The 20,304-nt window shown below is 43.4% G+C and overlaps 1 protein-coding gene across 7 annotated transcripts in view; it reads right to left on the reverse strand.

Annotated features, from left to right (window-relative positions):
• ELF1 (E74 like ETS transcription factor 1) overlaps positions 1–20,304 on the reverse strand; it is a 125,505-nt gene that overhangs the window by 27,910 nt on the left and 77,291 nt on the right. For 5 of the 7 annotated variants that reach the window (XM_054013801.1, XM_054013827.1, XM_054013819.1 and 2 more), the window contains exons 2-3: positions 16,408–16,714; positions 6,120–6,294 (exon numbers count right to left, since the gene is read on the reverse strand). In XM_054013801.1, coding sequence (XP_053869776.1) covers positions 6,120–6,294; positions 16,408–16,479 — 247 coding nt within the window. In that variant the 5' untranslated portion in view covers positions 16,480–16,714. Of the gene's footprint in view, positions 1–6,119; positions 6,295–11,993; positions 12,075–16,407; positions 16,715–17,269; positions 17,292–20,304 lie in introns of those variants that run through there. The other 2 variants (XM_054013833.1, XM_054013842.1) reach the window with 2 other exon arrangements.

The raw sequence follows: 20,304 nt of genomic DNA on the forward strand, positions 1-20,304 counted from the left end.
AAGGCAGCACATGGAGCCCTCTGCCCTCCCTCCTCCAGGGCCACAGGAACATGGTGCCAGCAGCTTCCGGGAGCAGCGGGGCTGGGGCTGGCAGGGTGCATGCTGCTGCCACCCTGGAGCTGCTCTAGGTAAGTGGCGCCAGGCCGGAGCCCGAACCCCTCCTGCACCCCAACTCCCTGCCCTGAGCCCCCTGCTGCACCCCAACCCCCTGCCCTGAGCCCCCTCCCACACCCCTCCCTGCACTCGTGCCCTGAACCCCCTCCTGCACACCAATCCCCTTCCCTGAGCTCCCTCATACACCCCACACCCCTCCTCTGCCCCAACCCCTTGCCCTGAGGCCCTTCCTGCACACCGCATCTCCTCGCACATCCTGCACTCCCTCCCGCACCCCAACCCCCAGCCCCAACCCTGCAATTTCCCCACCCAGATGTGGCCCTTGGGCCAAAAAGTTTGCCCACCCCTGGACTAAACCCATTATGCAAAGTTTATTGCAACTTTTCCCTCTTAAACTGCAAACCAAGGGATTGGAAAAATAACTCAGTTGTTTACAGATCATTAATGAAAGCAGCTTTGCAAGACAGTACCTGCCCAGGAATATAATTTGTTTTGACAGTCAAGTATAATATCTATAGTGTTTTCATTATCGTTCAACTTGAATAATGTGGATAATTTAAAGTTATCTTTTAGGGACTACTGCCTCTTGGATGGAGGCTATAGCAAAGGCTTAATTAATCCTCTACTTCCAAACTCAGACCTGTGTTGGGGAATTCTCTTACATTCTTCTTCACAATGTACACAATACACAAATACAATACCCAATACTAGGTTATTACATGTGGGGTTGCAAGCCGTTAGCCCCAACCCCCATACCATCCTTTGCCTCCAGCATTTAGAATAGTATTAAATATCTAAAAAATGTGTTTTTAATTTATAAGAGCATCACACTCAGAGGTTTGCTGTGTGAAAGGAGTCACCAAGGCAAAAGTTTGAGAACCACTGAATTAGATGCTTGCATTTCACACCCAGGCTACTGAAACGTGCTGAACGTGGTTTGTCCTTCTTAACACTTGCAGTTACACTGTGCTGGGCACCAATCCAGCTGCTCCGGTTACTGACACTTGTCAGCAACAGATAGGGTATTGCTAGTTGGGGGGAAACAGAAATGAAGGATAATGCAGGGTCGGGGGGAGCAGGGAGACACACACACACACGCTGACCCCAGGGCAGGACCGGGCAGGAATTCCCCCGCCCAGGTCAGTGTCCCTTGAAGCCCGGTATCTGCTGTAACTAACCAATCCAGTGGGGGAGGCTGTGGCCCTTTCCTCAGGCAAGCCCTGTCCCAGCACGACTCCGGGGCGGGGCACCTGGTTGCGGATAAGCACAGAGCTAGTATAGCCTATAAGGGCGGGTGGAGGCAGAAGGTAACCTCCCTACAGTGCCCCACGAGGGAAGGAGGTAAGGGGGGAGAAGCTCCTGCCCAGCGCCACTGAGCTCGCTAGTCCCAGCAGCTGGGGCATGAGGAATAGTTCGCAGCTCTGTCCTCCTGCAAGGAAAGGAAGAGTATGAAATCAACTCCCATGGTGAGCCCAGCCTCGCCCCTGCTCCACCACCTTTCCTGCTGGGCCTGCTGCAGGGGTCCCAAGAGCGCTTCCAACCCCCACAATCCTCCCTACTTAGCCAGAAAAGCCCCCCTTCCTGGGTCCCCACCCCCGGAAGCATTAATGGGCCAGGAAGGCACTACAGCTGGCAAGAGTGATCAGAGTTCGGAGCTGGTAACGCTGCTGAATTTTACGTAACATTCTCACGCAGTCAGACACAGTCATGTTGCTGGGAAAGAAACTCCCTAATTCAGGGTCAAGAAGGAGCAGGATTCCCCCCACCACCACCACCCCACACGTCATACCCCAAAGATCCCTGTTTGATCATTGTGTCCCGAGGACTGGTGTTGCACAGAACACACGATTTGGTAAGACTGTTATCAAATTGAAAACACAGTCATTTATTCCAGGAGTAAAAACTACATCCAACAAATCCAAAATGAGATTTTTTTGGAGGGAACTCTGAGCTTTGTACTCTCTGCATTACAAACAAAACTCAAGTACTGTAGTAATTTCCACTGAGCCAAATAAACAGTTTGCACAGTAGCTAGTGTCTTGTGAACAGAGATATAAGTTAGCTAACCTCTACTTAAATTCAATAATCTGCTCAGCATCATACTACTAATTCACTCAGTGCTTTGCCTTTAAAGCAGACAAGAGTGCTTGAAATACAATGAATGGTATTAACAGCTATGCTAGAACTTTTCCCATTCCATCAGTTAATGGACTGCATGTTTTCGCTCAGTCTGGGGAGGCACTATCATAGCCTCACTGTAGCATTTATCACTTCTTCTCATTAATATTTGAATGAGCAATAAATGTTTACATGAATGTTCACAAACAGTTTCACAAATACTAGTGCAGATGCATATTCACACATAAATATTAATTAAATATGGATTCACACAAACATTCACAGCCATTTTAAATGCTCTTTGTGAGTTTAGGAGTCAACCATTTAGGAAGGAAACCACTAGATGACCAATTACACAGTGTGAATAACTCATACAAATAGCAAGGACTTAAAGCAATAGTTAGAGCAAGTATCTGCAAGCAGTCCAAACTTAAAATATGTTCACATACACGAATACTGTAGTCTTGAACGAACACATCTGTAAAAGTCACAATCTATTTGAGGATAATTCACTAAGGGAAAAAAGGGGCCAAATTCATCAAATAAAACTGCTGAGAACAGTTTGTGCCAATTTACACTGAGTAACAACTACTCACGTCAAGTTTTACTGAGTTTTTTTTTTTTTTAAATATGCACATACATCCACTACAAACAGTTTGATGGCAGAAGGAAGAACAAACTCATTTCACTTGTAACCTAAAATATTTTAGCACAGGTCTTCAGTGTGGATGATTTAGCAATATTAGACCATGACTATGGAAACAAGGTTCAAAACCATGTTCTGATTGGTAGATTAGGCTTTTAAAGTGATGTTATTGGCATTCACCAAGTCCTGATGATACATGTCTGGGACCTCACCACTGAAAGAAGAAAAAGAAATAGGCACTACTCAGACCTTAATCTAAATTCCAGCAAGACATTCACCCCCTCTGTGCATCACAGACACACGCTGAAGGATCGCTTTGCATGACCGGGATACTCAATGTCTTCCTGTACGATTTGAGCTACCTGTCCTGTTGCAAATTACCTTTTCTCTTAAAAGACCTACAGTTGTTTTTTCTGTCACTCTCTGAGCTATTCTTTTCTGGCATAATTCTATATACAAACTGTCCAAACTCAATGCATGCCTAGTCATTGGTATGGGCGCCCATCTCGGTGCCGACTGCAAAGCCGGTAGCAGTCCTGGTAGCAGTGCCAACGTCGGCACTGCTATAGAGCTCTCTGGCCCTGGACGGTGCTCATCCATCGGAGGCGACAGAGAGATCACCGTGAAAAGGACCCCTGGGATTGGTGGTGTGCTGACGGTGTCCAAAAGGGCCACTGCGCTGGCCACGGCACGGGTGGGAAGGATTGTCCCATTTCCAACCTCTGAAGATGCAACTCCGCACGGTGCTGGCTCCTTCTAGATACACAGGACTCTGAGTCTGATGCTGAGGAGTCCAAATGCACACACCATGGTGGCACCGTGCCTGACAGTGCTGAGGGCAAGCGGTGCCACATCATCGCTGGCTTACCCCTGGATGGCACTGGAGGTCTTTGCGGTGCTGGATGATTCCTCTCGTGTTGGTCGGGAGAGTGCGGGCCCATTAGGGCTATGAGGCCTTGTGGTGTTTAGATGCTGCATGTGATTAGAACTGGGAGCACTGGCTGTTGGGAGTCTGAAAGGACAGGATACAGGAAGGAGAGGGGAGGAGTTGAGGAGGCCGAGAGAGTTACAGAGTGTGCAGCTGCAGCTTGGAAAAGAGACTTCCACTCTAAATAAAGTTCTGTTAAAGTTTGTTAATACCTTGCCTGGTGGATACAACAGGCCTCTGCCTGCCTCAAAGGTCTCTGGAGTGGCGGGGAGATCTAAGTCCTCCACTTGACCCTCATCCACTGGTGCGGGACTCTACGGGCCTGGAGTCAATCATATTGCCTCAGGCATGGATGAGACGGATTGGCCCGGCATGGTTGTGCTCCGCTAGCAGGCTCATGCTCAGTTATTTGAGCAGGTGAGCGCCCTCTGTCCGTCTTCCTGTGCGAGGCAGCAGTGACTGCGAGCGGTGCCGGGTTTCTGCACATCAGGAAGTCTTCGGTGCCGGGGAGTGACGGTGCCGAGGTGATCCCAGAGTCCATCCTCGGTGCTGATCCCTGATTGAAGCCGGTGCGCTACACACTGATGCTGAAGTACCAGTGGCAGGTCCATGAGACTCAACTCCAACTGCAGCTGCGGGGCCTGTGGTCCTTTTCCTTCTTAGTGCGGGGGTGGAATCCTCTGCAGATCTTGCCCTTATCAGTCTGGTGGGATTCCCCCAGGCACTTTAAGCTGGACCTGTGCGGGTCGCCCTTTGGCATTGGCTTTTGGCAGACCCCACATGGCTTAAACCTTTGGAACCGAGGCATGCCCTGACCCCAGGCAGGAGAAGGGAACGGAGAAGAGAACCCCGGCTAACAAGGGGATGAAGTTCAAACTCTACACTATGCTCTACTAAAAACTATCAACTAACCGTTGAAACTATTTTCAGGTAGGAACAATGAGTATGCTAGGGGATCGTTCGAAAACAAGAGCGAAGAGAACACTTTAATGACTGTCACTGGCAGTAAGAAGGAACTGGAGATGCAGTGGGTTGGTAGGGCCCTATATGCGGGGCAACTCCGGGGAGCACCTGAACCGACCCGACGGTACCTCTAGGGGAAAAACTTTCTGGTGACTGTGCATGTGGCGCACACACACCTACTCTGAGCAAGCACTCGAAGAAGAAGAAGAAGAAGATGTGTTCTTAACTTGGGTTAAAATGGCAGTCAAGACACAGCAACTCAGCTCAACAGCTCAAATTCAAGCCTAAAGGGCAGCCTGAGCTAGAACCGGAGCTACTAAACTGAGTTAAAAGTTTAGTTACCATGTCTTCATTGCTGCTTTAACCAGGATTAGCTAATCTGAGTTACAAACGCAGCTTTTTTTGCAGCGTAGGCATACCTTAAGGGTGGTGTCTGTGTTGTCTTCTCTACTGTACAGCATTAATGGCACTCAATAATAAAGTATTCTAGTTTAAGAAAATATTTTCTACTTGCTCCATCTCATGTTTTCTTGATACATTTTGGGAAACCAGAGTTACAGTATTAAGTGGTGGAGGAGGGGGGCAGGGAGCTTTGCTGCTTATTTTTCCAACAGCACCATAACTTTGCCACATTGGGTACATCCCATGCTCTCTGTTGTTGTTTTTCCTGGTAAAATGTGTAGCATTCATCTGTAAAATGCAAACCATAAGACACACAACAATGTGTAACAATGTCGGGTTACCCTTATTGCTAGAACCTTAAATTTTTGAATTTCCTGACTGGCTCACATGGCTCGCTGCAATTTTAAAATTAGATGTAAACAACTTTTTGCAATTCATATGTTTCAAATAAAATAAAAACAGTCATTTTTAGAATACTTTCACTGGAGTTTGAAACCACATTTCTGGGGCTTGTATTTGTACTATTGTTCATTTAACGCAGGACAAATAAACTTTAATCAACCTTTAATATCAGAAAGTAAAAGACACTGAATATTATTGCTAAATTGCAACTCAAAAGTGCTTTCTTGTCAGTAATGTGGCAAATAGAACTGATCAAAAAACATTTCAGCAGAAATTCAAACAATGAAATTTTTTGGTTCTGGTTAGAAAGTCCAAAATTCTCCACAGAAAGCAAACACATTTTCCTTAAGTTGAAAACCCATTTTTTTGTTGAAATACTATTTAGATAGAAAACTGTTTACTTCATAACAAAGAACATAGTATAATCCTATACATTTCTTCCTTACTTGGTATGGGCAGAACTTTGGTTGATTTTGCTCTTTGTCATGAAAACGTTTGTCACCGTAAGCCTCTGTCATACTGTACAGAAATATTTCTCTAACAAACCTGTAAGGGTGATGTCATCATCTTCTATTATTTGCTCTTCTGCAACATCCAGGGAACTCTCAGTAATCATGTCACTGGATTCATCAACGCAAGCTAAGCCAGAATAATTGTGTAGGAGGTCTGCACTAGGAATATGTTCCACAATGACAGCAGGGAAAATGGATGGATCACCAAGCTATGAAAAAGGAGTATTAAAAGAAAACTATTTAGATTATTTCAGAACTAAATGTTTGTCTATCTGGAATATTTCAATCTTATCACATCTATAAAGTGGTACTAGTACATTAGGTTGTCAGGAACAAATATCAATCAACCAGCAATCCTTTAACATGCAAATTGGCACAGCTGCAGAAGGTGGTCATATAACAGCAAAATAATCATTAGAATTTCTAAAAGGATTACTTTGTACTGAGCAAGCATATTTATTACAGAAATAATTGAGAAACAATTAATGTATATCCCCATGATAACATTTTTACAGAGTCACTTTTCAGAGTAAAACTGTACTTCAAAAAATGGACTGGGCAGAGGATTAGAAAACACATTGTAGGGGATAACTGCACTGGCTGGAGGAATAGAAGGGACGGAGATGTTTTCCAATTAATTCCTATGGTTCTATTAATTGGAAACTTCTCTGTCCCTCCCTCTCCACTGCAGTATCTACTCTCTGTCATCACCCTACCCTCTAAATTTCTATCTTGTGTCAGATGTAAAAGAAATGAAGCAGCTGGAGAATCAGAAACATGTCAAGCCAAGGAACAATAATTAGAAGATGAACATTCTTTCAAAAGGCAGTCCCCCAACAGGAAGAGATTTTCAGAAAGTGAATGTTACAACAGAGAAAAGTTTTCTAAAGCTAATCTTCTAAAAGGTCATCTACAGGAAGAGATTCACTAGCTGATGTTAGCACAGTTTGATACAATTACTCCAAGATTTCTTTCAGCAATCTTCATACTACAAAAACATAGAACACTATTAATTTGACAAATTAAAAGATAAGTTATGTGAGTGGGTCCTTCTGTAAACAAAACAGTGTGGATGGACTTAGGGCTAACATATACTTCAGAAGAGTACAATATAGATTTGTACCTAGTTCAAGCCATTTTTTTAACCATTCAAGAAAAAAATCTTATGATTGTGGTCATAATCTGATCACTGTATACAGTTCAAGTTCAAGAAAAAAATATATATATTCCAAGCCAATGGTTCAATATAAATGATGGCTATAAGGTCAAGTATCTCTCAGCAAAAATCCAGGAAGGGAATTATTGGTAGCACCAGGTGCCATTAAAAGTTTTGATAGGCAGGAATTAGTATTTTAAGTCATTCAGTAGTTTTTAAAAATATGTTCCAACAACAATTGTTGTTAATGGGTAATAAGACTCAAATTAAACAAAATCCCTAATATATTTCAGTGGGCTTCTACTGTTAAGAGTTCAGTAGACACAAAAGCCAATTATGAAAGTTCAGCAAGTAAGTTCCTCAAAATACAGGAATCAAAATAAAATAACATCTACAAGAGCAATAAAATGGTCAAAAAGCAGACCTAGCTAAGGTCCCTCAAGCAGTTCTGCAAAAATTAGGAAGTGAACAGGTTAGAGCTGAGGAGAGGCCTGTCTGAACAAGAGTGACTCCAAGAGAGAAAGGGCACAAAGTCATAGCATCAGAAAAGATGACTGCTGCTAAGCAGTTCAGTAGAATAATGAGCTTCACTAAGACTTATTACTGAACCCCAAAGAAGTGCTCTCATGTGAGTCAATAGAATCAGTCTGTGTTATTAATATTATATCAAAATGGCTCACAAAACTATTATCCCATTTAAGAACCGAGCCAGCTAATTTTCTTAATGGCACAAGACTAGATAGAAACTAACCAGTAATCTACCCTGCAGTTTCCCAAACTTTGGCCCATAGACCACTGTTGGTCTTCAGAGATCTGGCTGGTCACATGGTTTTGGGTCTATTTGTTTCCACAATAGATATGAGGGGAGTTGAAATGAAAAGCAAAAAAGGCAAAGGGACCAAATAACATATTAAAAAGAGGTAAAGTCAAATTCTTTCTGTATGTTTGAAATAGCTTTATTTGCCCCAGGGTGTTATGTGATCATGAACTGGACAGTAAATGGTCTCCAAGAGACAACTGCACTATTGAGATGTGGTCCAGGATATGAAAAAGTTTGAGATTCCCCAATATAACCAATACCAAGACATAAACGTATTGTGAAAACATGGGGGGAAATGTTAAGAGAGTATTAAGGTTGAAAAGTCAAGCACTCAAAAAATTTAAAATGCCAGAATTAAGGTTGCCTGACACAAAGGCATCCCCCTCCCACATTTCAAGCCTGTTATCCAAGGCATGAGATATCAGAGGTTTTTAAAGCAAAGGCCATGAAAACTTTTTAACATAAGCAAACCAACTTATTTTCCCCTCACCTAGGGTTACCATATTTAACAAATAAAAAAAGAGGACCCTCCACGGGGCCCTGGCCACGCCCATTTCCCCAGCCCCGCCCCAACTCCGCCCCTTTCCTGCCCCTACCCCGCCCCCTCCTCCCTCCCACTCCCAGCCACGCGAAAGGGGCTGCCTGAGCACTACCGGCTTCACAGTTTGCCGGGCAGCCCCCAGACCCTGCGCCCAGCCGGGGGCGCAGGGTCTGGAGGCTGCCCGGCAAACCGTGAAGCCAGTAGCGCTCGGGCTTCGGGCAGCTCCCATGCCTCCGGACCCTGCGCCCCCGGCCGGGCACTTCCCCTCCCCGGCTCCGACGGCGCAGGGTCCGGAGGCATGGGGGCTGCCCAAAGCCCGTAGCGCTCGGCTCTTAAACAGAGCCGAAGAGTCAGGGGAGGAGCAGAGCCGCCGCGGCCGGAGGTTCTGCTCCTCCCCTGACTCTTCGGCTCTGTTTAAGAGCCGAGCTGCTCGAGCGCTACCATCTTCGGGCAGCCCCCATGCCTCCGAACCCTGCGCCGCCGGAGACCGGGAGGGGAAGTGCCCGGCCGGCGGCTGGGGGCCGGAGGCAAGGGGGCTGCCTGAAGCCCATAGCGCTCGGGCAGCTCGGCTCTTAAACAGAGCCGAAGAGTCAGGGGAGGAGCAGAGCAGCCGCGGGAGGGGAAGTGCCCGGCCGGCATTTTCCCGGACATGTTCGGCTTTTTGGCAATTCCCCCCGGACGGGGGTTTGATTGCCGAAAAGCTGGACATGTCCGGGAAAAACTGGACGTATGGTAACCCTACCCTCACCTCATTCTCGGAAATGGCTGATTCATTTGGCTGAAATCGAAAAATGAGCCTGAGGCAGACACCTAGCATGGAAAATTTAAGCCCAAAAATTTAAAGTCTGGGAAAGTTTTAAATTAGCTTGGCAGAATTCAATTTTTTTTAAAATAATTTTGATGGATAATATCAATGTTTATTTTTAAGCATTTTTCCCTATATTTATCTATTTAAATTTTCAAAATTGCAGGAAATTATGCTGGGGATCAAAAAATAGGGGGTCAGCTAATTATTTAATGACAGTAGACATTGAGATTAAAAAAGTTAAACTTTTATAGCCTCTAAAAACACAAATTGTCAATATCACATGTCAAAATATACAAAGTAAATATCCTTAAACCAAGCAGGTTCTCAAGCAGCACTTTTCTTACTTTGCCTATCCGTAAATTTCAATTATTATCAATGGAAATATTTTTTTCATCGATTTGTGTGTGTAAAGTGAAATCGACATTTACCAACAAAAATCTAATCCTTCCAAGCCTAGCTATAAGCTACTGAAAACAGGACTTTGTAGTGAGAAGTGTGGCGCAACTTTGATAACAGACAAACTCTCTACCAGCCCCACCTATAATATATATATTGTGCAATATACCACATCCTCTCATATCATTTACTAATTCTGAACATTTCAATGGTTAAACATAAACCCTTCCTAAATTATCAGGATTTTAAGGTCATGCCATGTTTACACAGGAAAAATATTTTCTCTAGATTTGAACAGAAGTCTTGGATTACAATTTTGAAAAGTAATGAATTATGAAGTCCCACCTACATTCAAGGGAAACTATGTTAGCCAGAATAGTTTCCAAATATTCTTCCCAGAATAGAGCTTATATGTTTTCAACATTGCTTAGTAGGGCTTATGAATGGTGGGACCCCCAAGCCAAACAAGGCAGAAGCTCAAGATGCTGGAATGGGGAGGGCAAGAGGGTGAGGAGGAAATGAAGCCTTAAACAGTCTCCTCTTCCAATTTGGTTAGAAACAGATTGTTTGATAGTGAAGTGTTCCTTCCCTTATGGTTCTGCTGTTGCACTAGCTTGGTAGCTGAAAATGTTGCTTACTTTATTTGTCCATAAGGCCAGCCCTTCTCATTAGCATCTTTCTCTATAAAAATGGTTCTGGCTCAACACGCTCTCTCTCTAATGGCCTAAATTTGTGCCACTACCTTAGCCTCCTTAGAAGCAGAAACTAAGGCACTGGTTCTCAAACTTTTGTATTGGTGACCCCTTTCACACAGTAAGCCTGTGAGTTTAACTCCCCTTATAAATTAAATTACCAGTACTTTCAAATATTTAACTCTATTATAAATGCTGGAGGAGAAGCAGGGTTAGGGGTGGAGGCTGACACCTTGCGACCCCCCATGTAATAACCTCACAACCCCCTGAGGGGTCACTACCCCCAGTTTGAGAACCCCTGAACTAAAGAAAGCAAGTGAACTATATTGTTGTTATTCTTCAAGGGAGTAGGTTTTAAACAATTGCTTTGCTTCAGAAGACTAAATCCAAAGAAACGCTTTTTACTAAAAATAAGGAAGAGTATTTATAATTTAGAAACAATTTTTGTGTAAATGAAATTCTTGTCCAGAGCTTTCTAATGTCCCATCTACACTGCACAGTAGAAGTTATAGTGCTATGGAACCTGGCTACAATAGGTCAGTCATCTGTTCATTTTGAAAATATCTTCAGTCTTGCACTATCAACAGGACTGAACCATATTTTGATAGTGTTACTGAACTGTACTGCAGCCTTGAATTTTAGCAGTCTGTAAGATTGCTCAGGAACATGGTTTAGCACAACCTACAATTGTGTTCTGACCATGCCTGGGGACTACACCCACCATGGTACACCTTTACCTCGATATAACACTGTCCTCGGGAACCAAAAAATCTTACTGTGTTATAGGTGAAACCGCGTTATATCGAACTTGCTTTGATCCACTGGAGTGTGCACCCCCCATTCTATTTTCAGGGCTGCTTTACTGCGTTATATCCGAATTTGTGTTATATTGGGTCACGTTATATCAGGGTAGAGGTGTAGTTGTAACTAAATATCCCCAACAACTCTCTCACCTATAGAAGCTGGTCTAATAAAAGATATTACCTCACCCACCTCTCTTAAATATCCTGGGATCAATATGGTTACAACTACACTGCATATCCCAACATACTAATTTATACAGCGCCAAAAGACAGTATTAGAATAATTCTTAGTTTTGCCCTATGCTTAAATCACTATTTGAGGAACTTAGTGATACACACTGTTCAGGAAGGAAAAGGTGAACATAATGAAAAAAGTAAGCTGAAGGATATAGAAAATTATTAGTAATAGCCATGCTGTCATATGGTAAGTGAAGAGTAGGAGTAAAAATCAGCAACACTTTTAGTGGCATTTAAAAAAAAACACGACTTGAAATATACTGATATGAAAGTGACAAGAGAAAGAGGCAATTTAATCTCAGATTTTCCATATCCTTCTCAATAATATAACTGGAGGAAAAGTACTTGGATCTCAATAGAATAGAAGATTGAAACTACTAGTAGTTGTGTTATTTTAAATCACAGGAGCAACTTTGTACAAATTATAAATAGTAGAAGAAGTCTGATAGAATTACCAGTCAGAGATGCTCTCCTTCCTTGATGGAGACTGCCTGTGAAATCAGAAGAGTCAGCTTCTGACAAGGTGTCCACCACACCTAGGCACATGAGAGATTAACAGGTCTCACAACAGCTTCTGGGGAGCAGATAAATGTGGTGTGTTCCCCATGGAACTGGAAGCCCATGAAGGGAGACCTGAACCATGTCTTCCTAGGAGCTTTCTGAATATAGGAGTCCTTCTCATACAGAAACTGACTTCAGTTCCATCAGCCCTGCCAAAAACAATCCAGCCTTCCAAATTGACCCACAGCCAGATTATCAATCCCAGGAAAGTGAGAAGGGGACTGAGAATCTGGCTGAAAGATACTCTGCATGGAGATAGAGAGTAAAACTTACTGCCCGATCCAGAGGCCCTTTGACACTGGAGTTGAGAGGGGAGAAAGGAAGTGGCTATATGCAAAGTAAAGGAGACTACTGAAGGCGGATTGGAATTGGGTCAAAAGGTGGAGAAAATCAGTCCCCACTAACTTGACTGCACTGTTCTGTGAATCTGTGCCGTGGCATCTCAAAACAATTGACAGGCCACCTGCCAGGCAATGAGACTGCACTTTCTGAGGTCTCCCTCTCTCTTGGAGGAGTGTGAAGGGCCAAAAGTGGCAGTCAGGAAGTAAAGAAATTGTAAGGGATAGCACCAGGTCTGATCCACAAGCACTACCAGACTTAGTGTACCCTTGGGAAGGTATTGTGGCTGCCAAAATGCAACTATTTCAAGCCTGGAACTTCCTAACTAACTGCAAGGCAGTGAATGAATGGGAGGGAGGGAGAGAGGAAGGGAGGGAGGGAGAGAGAAAGAGAGAGGTCATAGAGTAAGACCAGAAGGGACCAACATGTTATCTAGTATGTCTTTCTGTATGGCACAGGCATCAACACCACCCAACAACCAAAATTAGACTGAAGTAACACAGCCCCTGGGAAAACAGACTATTATGTGCCACAGGCAGGAACTGTGGTAGGGAGCATATCTGCCAGAATTGGAGCCTCTACAACGGGGGTGGGCAAACTACTGCCAGGGGGCCACATCTGCCCCTCCAGATGTTTTAATCTGGCCCTCGAGCTCCCGCCAGGGAGCGGGGTCGGACTCTTGCCCTACTCTGCCCGGCTCCTGGAAGCAGTGGCATGTCCCCCCTTGGCTCCTACGCAGAGGGGCAGCCAGGGGGCTCCGCACACTGCCCTAAGCGCCACCCCTGCAGCTCCCATTGGCCAGGAACCACGGCCAATGGGAGCTGCAGGGGCAGCGTCTGCAGACAGGGCAGTGTGCAGAGCTGCCTGGTTGCGCCTCAGTGTAGGAGCTGGATGGGGGACATGCTGCTGCTTCTGCGAGCTGCTTGAGGTAAGTGCTGCCCAGAGCCAGCACCCCGACCCCCTCCTGCGCCCCAACCCCCTGCCTCAGCCCTGATTCCCCTCCTGCCCTCGAACTCCTCGGTCCCAGCCCAGAGCATCCTCCTGCACCCCTAACCTCTCATCCCCAGCCCAGAGCCCGCACCCCCAGCTGGAGCCCTCATCTCCTCCCGCACCCCCACCCCCAATTTTGTGAGCATTCATGGCCCACCAGACAATTTCCATACCCAGATGTGGCCCTCGGGCTAAAAAGTTTACCCACCCCTGCTCTAGAAGGTGCAGCCTAGTTTCTGATGGTACTCCATGCAGACTGATGGTACTCCATGCTAAAACAGAATCATCCCTATTTAAGCAGGATCTGTTCTGTGTAGCAACAGTGTCTGTACTCCTATTAGTAGATTGTTAGAGTCTAACAAGCTAAGCCACCCCATTCTCAAGCCTGTGAAGAAGTTTTTATGCTATTTGTGCATGGTCACACTTGCACACTCCAAAAAGGACCATTGAGAAAACAAAACAAAACAAAACAAAACAAAAGAAGAGCATTTCCTAAACAGAAATGGACAAAGCTGGTAAGGAAATAAATCCTATTTCCTGTTCATGTGGAGTCATTTGTTCAAATCCCACCTCTAGCACCATCGGACACTGGCTGAGCTGGGTTACATTTGCAAATAAATGACTCATAAGTTGATTTTAAGTGTTGAAGTAAGACAATAACAAAATACATAAAATAAGAATGAGTTATAACTTCCCAAAAGTACTGAAAACAGCCAGAATCTAGACACTCTAGACACGTCATGCGTCTGACGAAGTGGGTATTCACCCATGAAAGCTTATACTCCGATACATCTGTTAGTCTTAAAGGTGCCACAGGACTCTCTGTTGCTTTTTACAGATCCAGACTAACATGGCTACCCCTCTGATACTTAAGAATCTAGACACTGAAACTTTCTCTGAAACAGTCTCCCTCTCTACATTCCAGACAGAAAATGGACTCTAAACTAAGTGTTAAGAGCTTTTAAAACAGGAAAATTCCTTATATTGTTTCAATCCCTAAATTCTAATATTCAAAAACACAGCAAAAATAATTTTTTAGAAATTAAATTGGGTGACACCAATACTCAAAGCTCAGCTAGAAAAAAAAAATCTTTGTTAGACTAATCAAAATATTTTCAGGGCTGCAACTTTCTAATTGCCAGCCCTAGACATATAAACAGAAATATCAATTTTATCCATCACAGAAATCAAAACTCTTAGCAATTCTGTATATAATTAGCTACCTCCCTGGTCTTACCACATGATCCCTCTGGTTTATACATTCTAATACAGCATTTTTTTTTGGTAACGATATAATATGACACGTCCATATTCAATTTCCACTTTAGCCACTTCAGATTTTTTCGGTAGAAGAGTGTCCCTTTTCATAAGATTCATTCTCATAAATCAGCCATCTCTAGATTTACCCTCATCTCTTGCAATTGAGCAAGCAGGTTTGGAAGGAACTTGCAGTAAAGTATTCTCAATGAGCGATCGTTGGCATTATAGAGTTCACTTTTTCCCATTAGTCTGTCATAGCCTTAATTGGGTCACTTTTAGGGCATGCTACAAGACTGTTTTCCTAGGCTTTTTCTAGCATAGGATTTATTGGGCTTCCAAAGTGAATGCCAGGGAGGCATTTGTTCTGAGGTTGAAGAACTCTTAAGGGAGGTTTATATTGCCCTCTTGAAATATTTGATCATGTTCTTTATATGTTATGCCTATTTCCATTTGTCTACATCAAAACATATTTAAACAGAGCAAAAACATGCCAGCTTTATTTCTTCTCTATGAAGCTGGAATGAAGCATCCTTTACTTCCTCAGCATTCTCCTCTGCCATTGGCTGGGAAAGTGAGAACAACAATAAATAATGCTAATAAATAAGGCTTGCTTTCCACTAAGTTTTTGGAATTGCAATATTTGAATCCCTGGGCTGTCATGAACTCTGGAAAAATACAGGGAAGGAAGTTACATTGCCAGAACTTCCACCCAAAATTGAGAAAGCAGTTCAAACTCAAGTTTCATTGGAAGCATGTGACAGTAAGTGACAGCAGATGTTAGCCAATCAAAGCCCTTTAGGTAGGTCATGTAAAAAAAAAAAAAAAAAAAAAAAAAAGCCATAAGCATGATTACAAAACTGGGATAGGTGCTTTTCACACAGAACTTTTAAAAGATATTATGGCCTGGATAGACAATAACAGTGTTTAGCAGCATTTTGAAAACTGCCTCCCTGTAATAATGCCTTGCTAACAAATACAAATCTTACCTTTAACAGGCATTTGAAATCTCTTAAGAGCAGTTGCCCTCTTCCCTCCATAAGTATGATTATTATAATTTGCATTTAAGGAATCCTTCACTATAGTGTCAAGGCAGATTTTACATCATTTAGACACAGGGCTTGGCTTAGATAACTAATTGAGAGAATGGTTTGAAGGGGATGGAGGGTTTTTTTTTGTAATTGACAGACATTAGCCTAAATAAATTATTGGAGTTTAAATTGCTAGTTGCATTTTTGAGTAGCTGACAAAACCCTATAATAATACAGTTCAGAAAATAACCCATAATGTACATATGGTATCCAAGATAACCTTCTGGTGGTTTTTCTGGCTATCTGTGGAGTATCACCCTCCCCATATTTATAATCTTATCCAAGTGTATTGGAAGGGTTAAAAAGACTGCTAAATACTAGGGCTTTGGAATTCTGCATCTACCAATGGGATCTACTGGCACAGATCTGTTAACAATAAAGAAATGGTCTCTTCAATACCACAGAAGTCACAAGGTCATGACTACCAAGCACTTGAACTATTTTCTGCTTTGTTCACAAACACTGCATGAAGCAACAGTGAACTTTCGAAACCGTGCTAACATTTTCTGTGGTAATAATGATCTCAATGTTTAGTTAAAAAAAAAAAAAAAGAGGGCGACATGTTTTCTGATATTTTTAGAATACGCACATCACTGACAAACTAATATAGCTTCTTTTTTTTATCTCATACCTGTTGCTCATCCTCCATGACGTTGCTGGCAAATTCAAACACGAGCTCATTCTGTTGTACAACTGCTGCCATAATAAAGCATTCCCAGGTCTCAGTTCCACAGAAGAAGAAAAATGCTGTCAAACGTAAAGGAATGGAGACTGTTTCCAGTATCCAGTCAGGCAGGAAAACACGATTATGAAATGAACCAGGTGTCTGGGCCAATAATTCCTGGACAGCCAATCTTCCTGGGTTCTTCCCTGCTCAAAGATAAACAAACCCGGGGAAACCTTTCCTGAAATGTCCTCAGTTAGATAACCTTTCACCCCTGAAAAACAAAAATATTACAATGAATAAGTAGTTGCCTTAATTGTACAGCACAGCCATAAGAGTTTGTTCAGAGTGATAAAAAGATCCACATCTACATCACATAAAGTCAGACACTCCCGTATCTTTAGAGATCTTATTTTTACAGATAAGAACAAGTTTAATTTAGTGTGCTTCATAAACAGTTCAGTTTGTTTCACCAAGCGGGACATGAGTTTCAAAGTGTATCAGATTAAAATAAAAATAAAAGTAGCATACTGACAAGTAAAAACAAAAAAAGATCATTTAAATACAATAGTTATTGACATTTTATTTTTCACTTGATACTCAGCATGCAGCTCCCATACTTGTTAATGAAGTATCTAAGAGAAAATTCAAGGCAAAATATAAAATCCCAGAGCAATCTAATAAGTTATTGGATACAGCAGGTACTATTGTTTTCTCCTCCTCATTTGCTGGCCCAATTTTGAAAAGTTGTTATTTTGCCAGTTAAATGGATGATTCACTTTATCTTGGTTAACTCCTAAAGCAAAGACTAGATAAAACAAATACATACTCCTTTTTAACTAATCCTTCTAAAATCCAGAAAGCCCTGGAGTTCTCACACTAAGCAGCCTCTCTTTTTAAAATGTACTGTAAATGTATCCTTATCTCTAGCACAGGCTTGCAAGCAACAGGAAGGAAACAGCACTGACCACGTCATGGCAAATTAGAACATGCAAAAAACTGCACGCTACAATAGCAAAAAACAGAAATGCAACTTAGGAATGTAAACAGCTTCATTGGAGGGATATGTGCTTACAACTCCCACGTTCTAATTTATTAAGCTGCAATAAAAGGTAGAGCCAGCTGAAATGGGCTCAAAGTGATAAACTGTATCACATTTTTTCAAATGGGACATAAAATGTGATCTTATTTATATGACTCGTATATTAAGTAAACTGATAAGAAAAAGCTGAGAAACGTTTTTAAAATATAGGCCAAGATTTTCAAGAAATAGGTGCCTAAAGCTAGATGCCTAAGTTCATATTTAGTGCCTAAATATGGATTTAGGACCCTAACTTTAAACATCTATTTTTGAAAATATCAGCCCATGGTTCCACCCACTGCATTAAATTCAGATCTCCTAAGACAGTTTTCTGTCAGGGTACATGTACCCTTGGGGGGGTACGCAGAAATCTTCCAAGGGGTATGCCAACTCATCTTATTTGCCTAGTTTTACAACAGGCTCTAGAACAATGAAGCAGGACAGGGATCCCCCATGTACTGCTGCGATAACAGAGGAAGAAGGATAAAAATTCAACAAACAACGTGGGAGTGGGTGGAGTGGGTATTGTAAGGCGGGATGGGGCAGGATTAAAAAAATAGTTCTCCCTTGTCGCAAACAACATGAATGCCCCAGCTAGCAGCCCCCACTTTCCAGATGCCCAGCTCTGAAGGCAGTGGCTGCCGCCAGCAGCAGGGCAGAAGTAAAGGTGGTACAGTATGGTATTGCCATTCTTACTTCTGCACTACTACTGGTGGCAGCACTGCCTTCAGAGCTGGGCAGACAGAGAGTCTTGGGGTACAAACTTGGGGTACAATCAGACTCCTGAAAGGGGTACAGAGGTCTGGAAAGGTTGAGAACCACTGTCCTAAGACACAAGTTATATATTAAATAGTGTAGCGGGGTAATCACCCCGCTCCGGTCCCGAGGGGTTAAAAACAGCCCTGGGAGGGGACTGTGGCTGGAGAAAGCAGCTTAGGCTGAGCTGATTGGGGGAAGTGGCTGCAGCTGGGGCCACGCCCCAAACAGACTCAGCTGGCCCTATAAAGGCAGGGAAACGAGGGGCAAATAGGAAGTCTCTCTCTGCTTGTAGAGAGAGAAGGGCCTGGCTGCAAGGGAGCTGAGCAGGGTATGAGAAGTGGAGCAGGGCTGGGGAAGGTTAGAGGAGCTGGGTAGCTCCAGTGTGGAAAACCCCCAGGCTGCGGGCCTAGCTGAGGGCCTAAGACCAGTACTGGGGCTACAGAGAGAGGCAGCAGGTCCAACCCAACCTTGCCTGTGATGAGTGGAGTACACTGCAGTCTGCCCCAGTGAGTGGGGGCTAGATGGTGACTGGCAGTAGCCATATTCTGAGATGAAGTGGGGATAGTGGGTGGGGGTTCCCCTGGGAGGGGGAGACCCAGAATTATGGGTACTGCTGGGGGGAAGCACCCAGTTAAAGGGGCACCAGGGTCCAGTAGGGATATGGAGGCCAGCAGTGGCAAGGTGGATCACTGGCCTGAAGAGGGCACTCTAGAAGCTGGAGAGCTAATTCCCGGAAGTGACCAGCAGGAGGCGCTGCTGGGTGAGTCTGCGCCAGCTTCCAGACATATAGCAATCAACTGTGAAATATATATTTTGAGCCAGCCAGATCCTGTGGCCATTAAAGTCAAAGACAAAATTTCTAAATGACTTTAAAGGGAACAGCATTTAGCCATTTCTGATTATTAACTGTGTTTATATACAATACTGACCTTGTTAAAGGGAGGGGATACAGATTCTTTGGTTTGTTTTTACAGTGGAATAAGACAGGGAGAATGGAATTGCCTCTCTATTTCCCTAGCATCAAGAAACCTAATTAGGGAGGAGATGTCATGTGCTATGACTTCAGGAAATCCAACAGCCGGGCCTTCCTTTCTCAGGGGACACAATGTCTGTTGTAGTATTCCCTAATTAATTAATTACAATTACATGTTAACAAAGAGTGTTGTATAAAGCACTCAATCTTCATCTTCCAAAATCAGGAAACCCAAGATTGTACAAACATGAGAACCCCCCCCCCAATTTCTAAGTTAAATTCCCCATGAAAATAATCATAGCTCTAAATAAAAGGGCATATACTCATTTGGCTTCTTAATGGAAGCCACATGAATATATTTTTAAAAATATTTGTTTAATTTTTCAACCTTAAAATAAATTATTTTGTAAAGCACCTATAGTATTTGTGAGAGTCTCTTATATATCCTCAGAATACACATACAGGTTGCAGCAGTGCAACGACTCTAGGTTGCCTCTCAATGTTTCTAATCTTGAGGGACATTTCTAACCTCCCTTCCATTTATTTCTTTGCCTCTCTTTTGAGAAAATGCAAGTGCCAATAGTGTCAGTCATATGCTCACTAATCTCATTTCACATCGGCCACCTAGCAGCCTGTTTGCTGATATTCAAAATGAAGGATACAGCAGCAAAAGTAAAGTACTGTATATACTCATTCATAAGCCAAATGTTTTTGGTAAAAAATTGACAAATAAAAGAGCGGGGATCAGCTTATAAATGGGCCTACACCAAAATTTGATGATTTTAAACTCTATGGAATCAGTGAATTGAATATCTAATACATTGTTGTTTTGTTTACTTGGAGCGTCTGCAGGCATGGAGCCCCTCAGCTCCCTGTGGCTGCAGTTCGCTGTTCCCAGCCAATGGGAGCTGTGGGGAATGGCGCCACTTCCCACAGCTCCCATTGGCTGGGAATGGCGAACTGCAGCCACAGGGAGCTGAGGGGCTCCATGCCTGCAGTCGCTCCAGGTAAATAAAATGTCCCGACCCGCCAGCAGCTTATCCCAATGGCC

The sequence above is a fragment of the Malaclemys terrapin genome, chromosome 1, assembly GCF_027887155.1.
Source record: "Malaclemys terrapin pileata isolate rMalTer1 chromosome 1, rMalTer1.hap1, whole genome shotgun sequence".
Lineage (NCBI taxonomy): Eukaryota > Metazoa > Chordata > Testudines > Emydidae > Malaclemys > Malaclemys terrapin.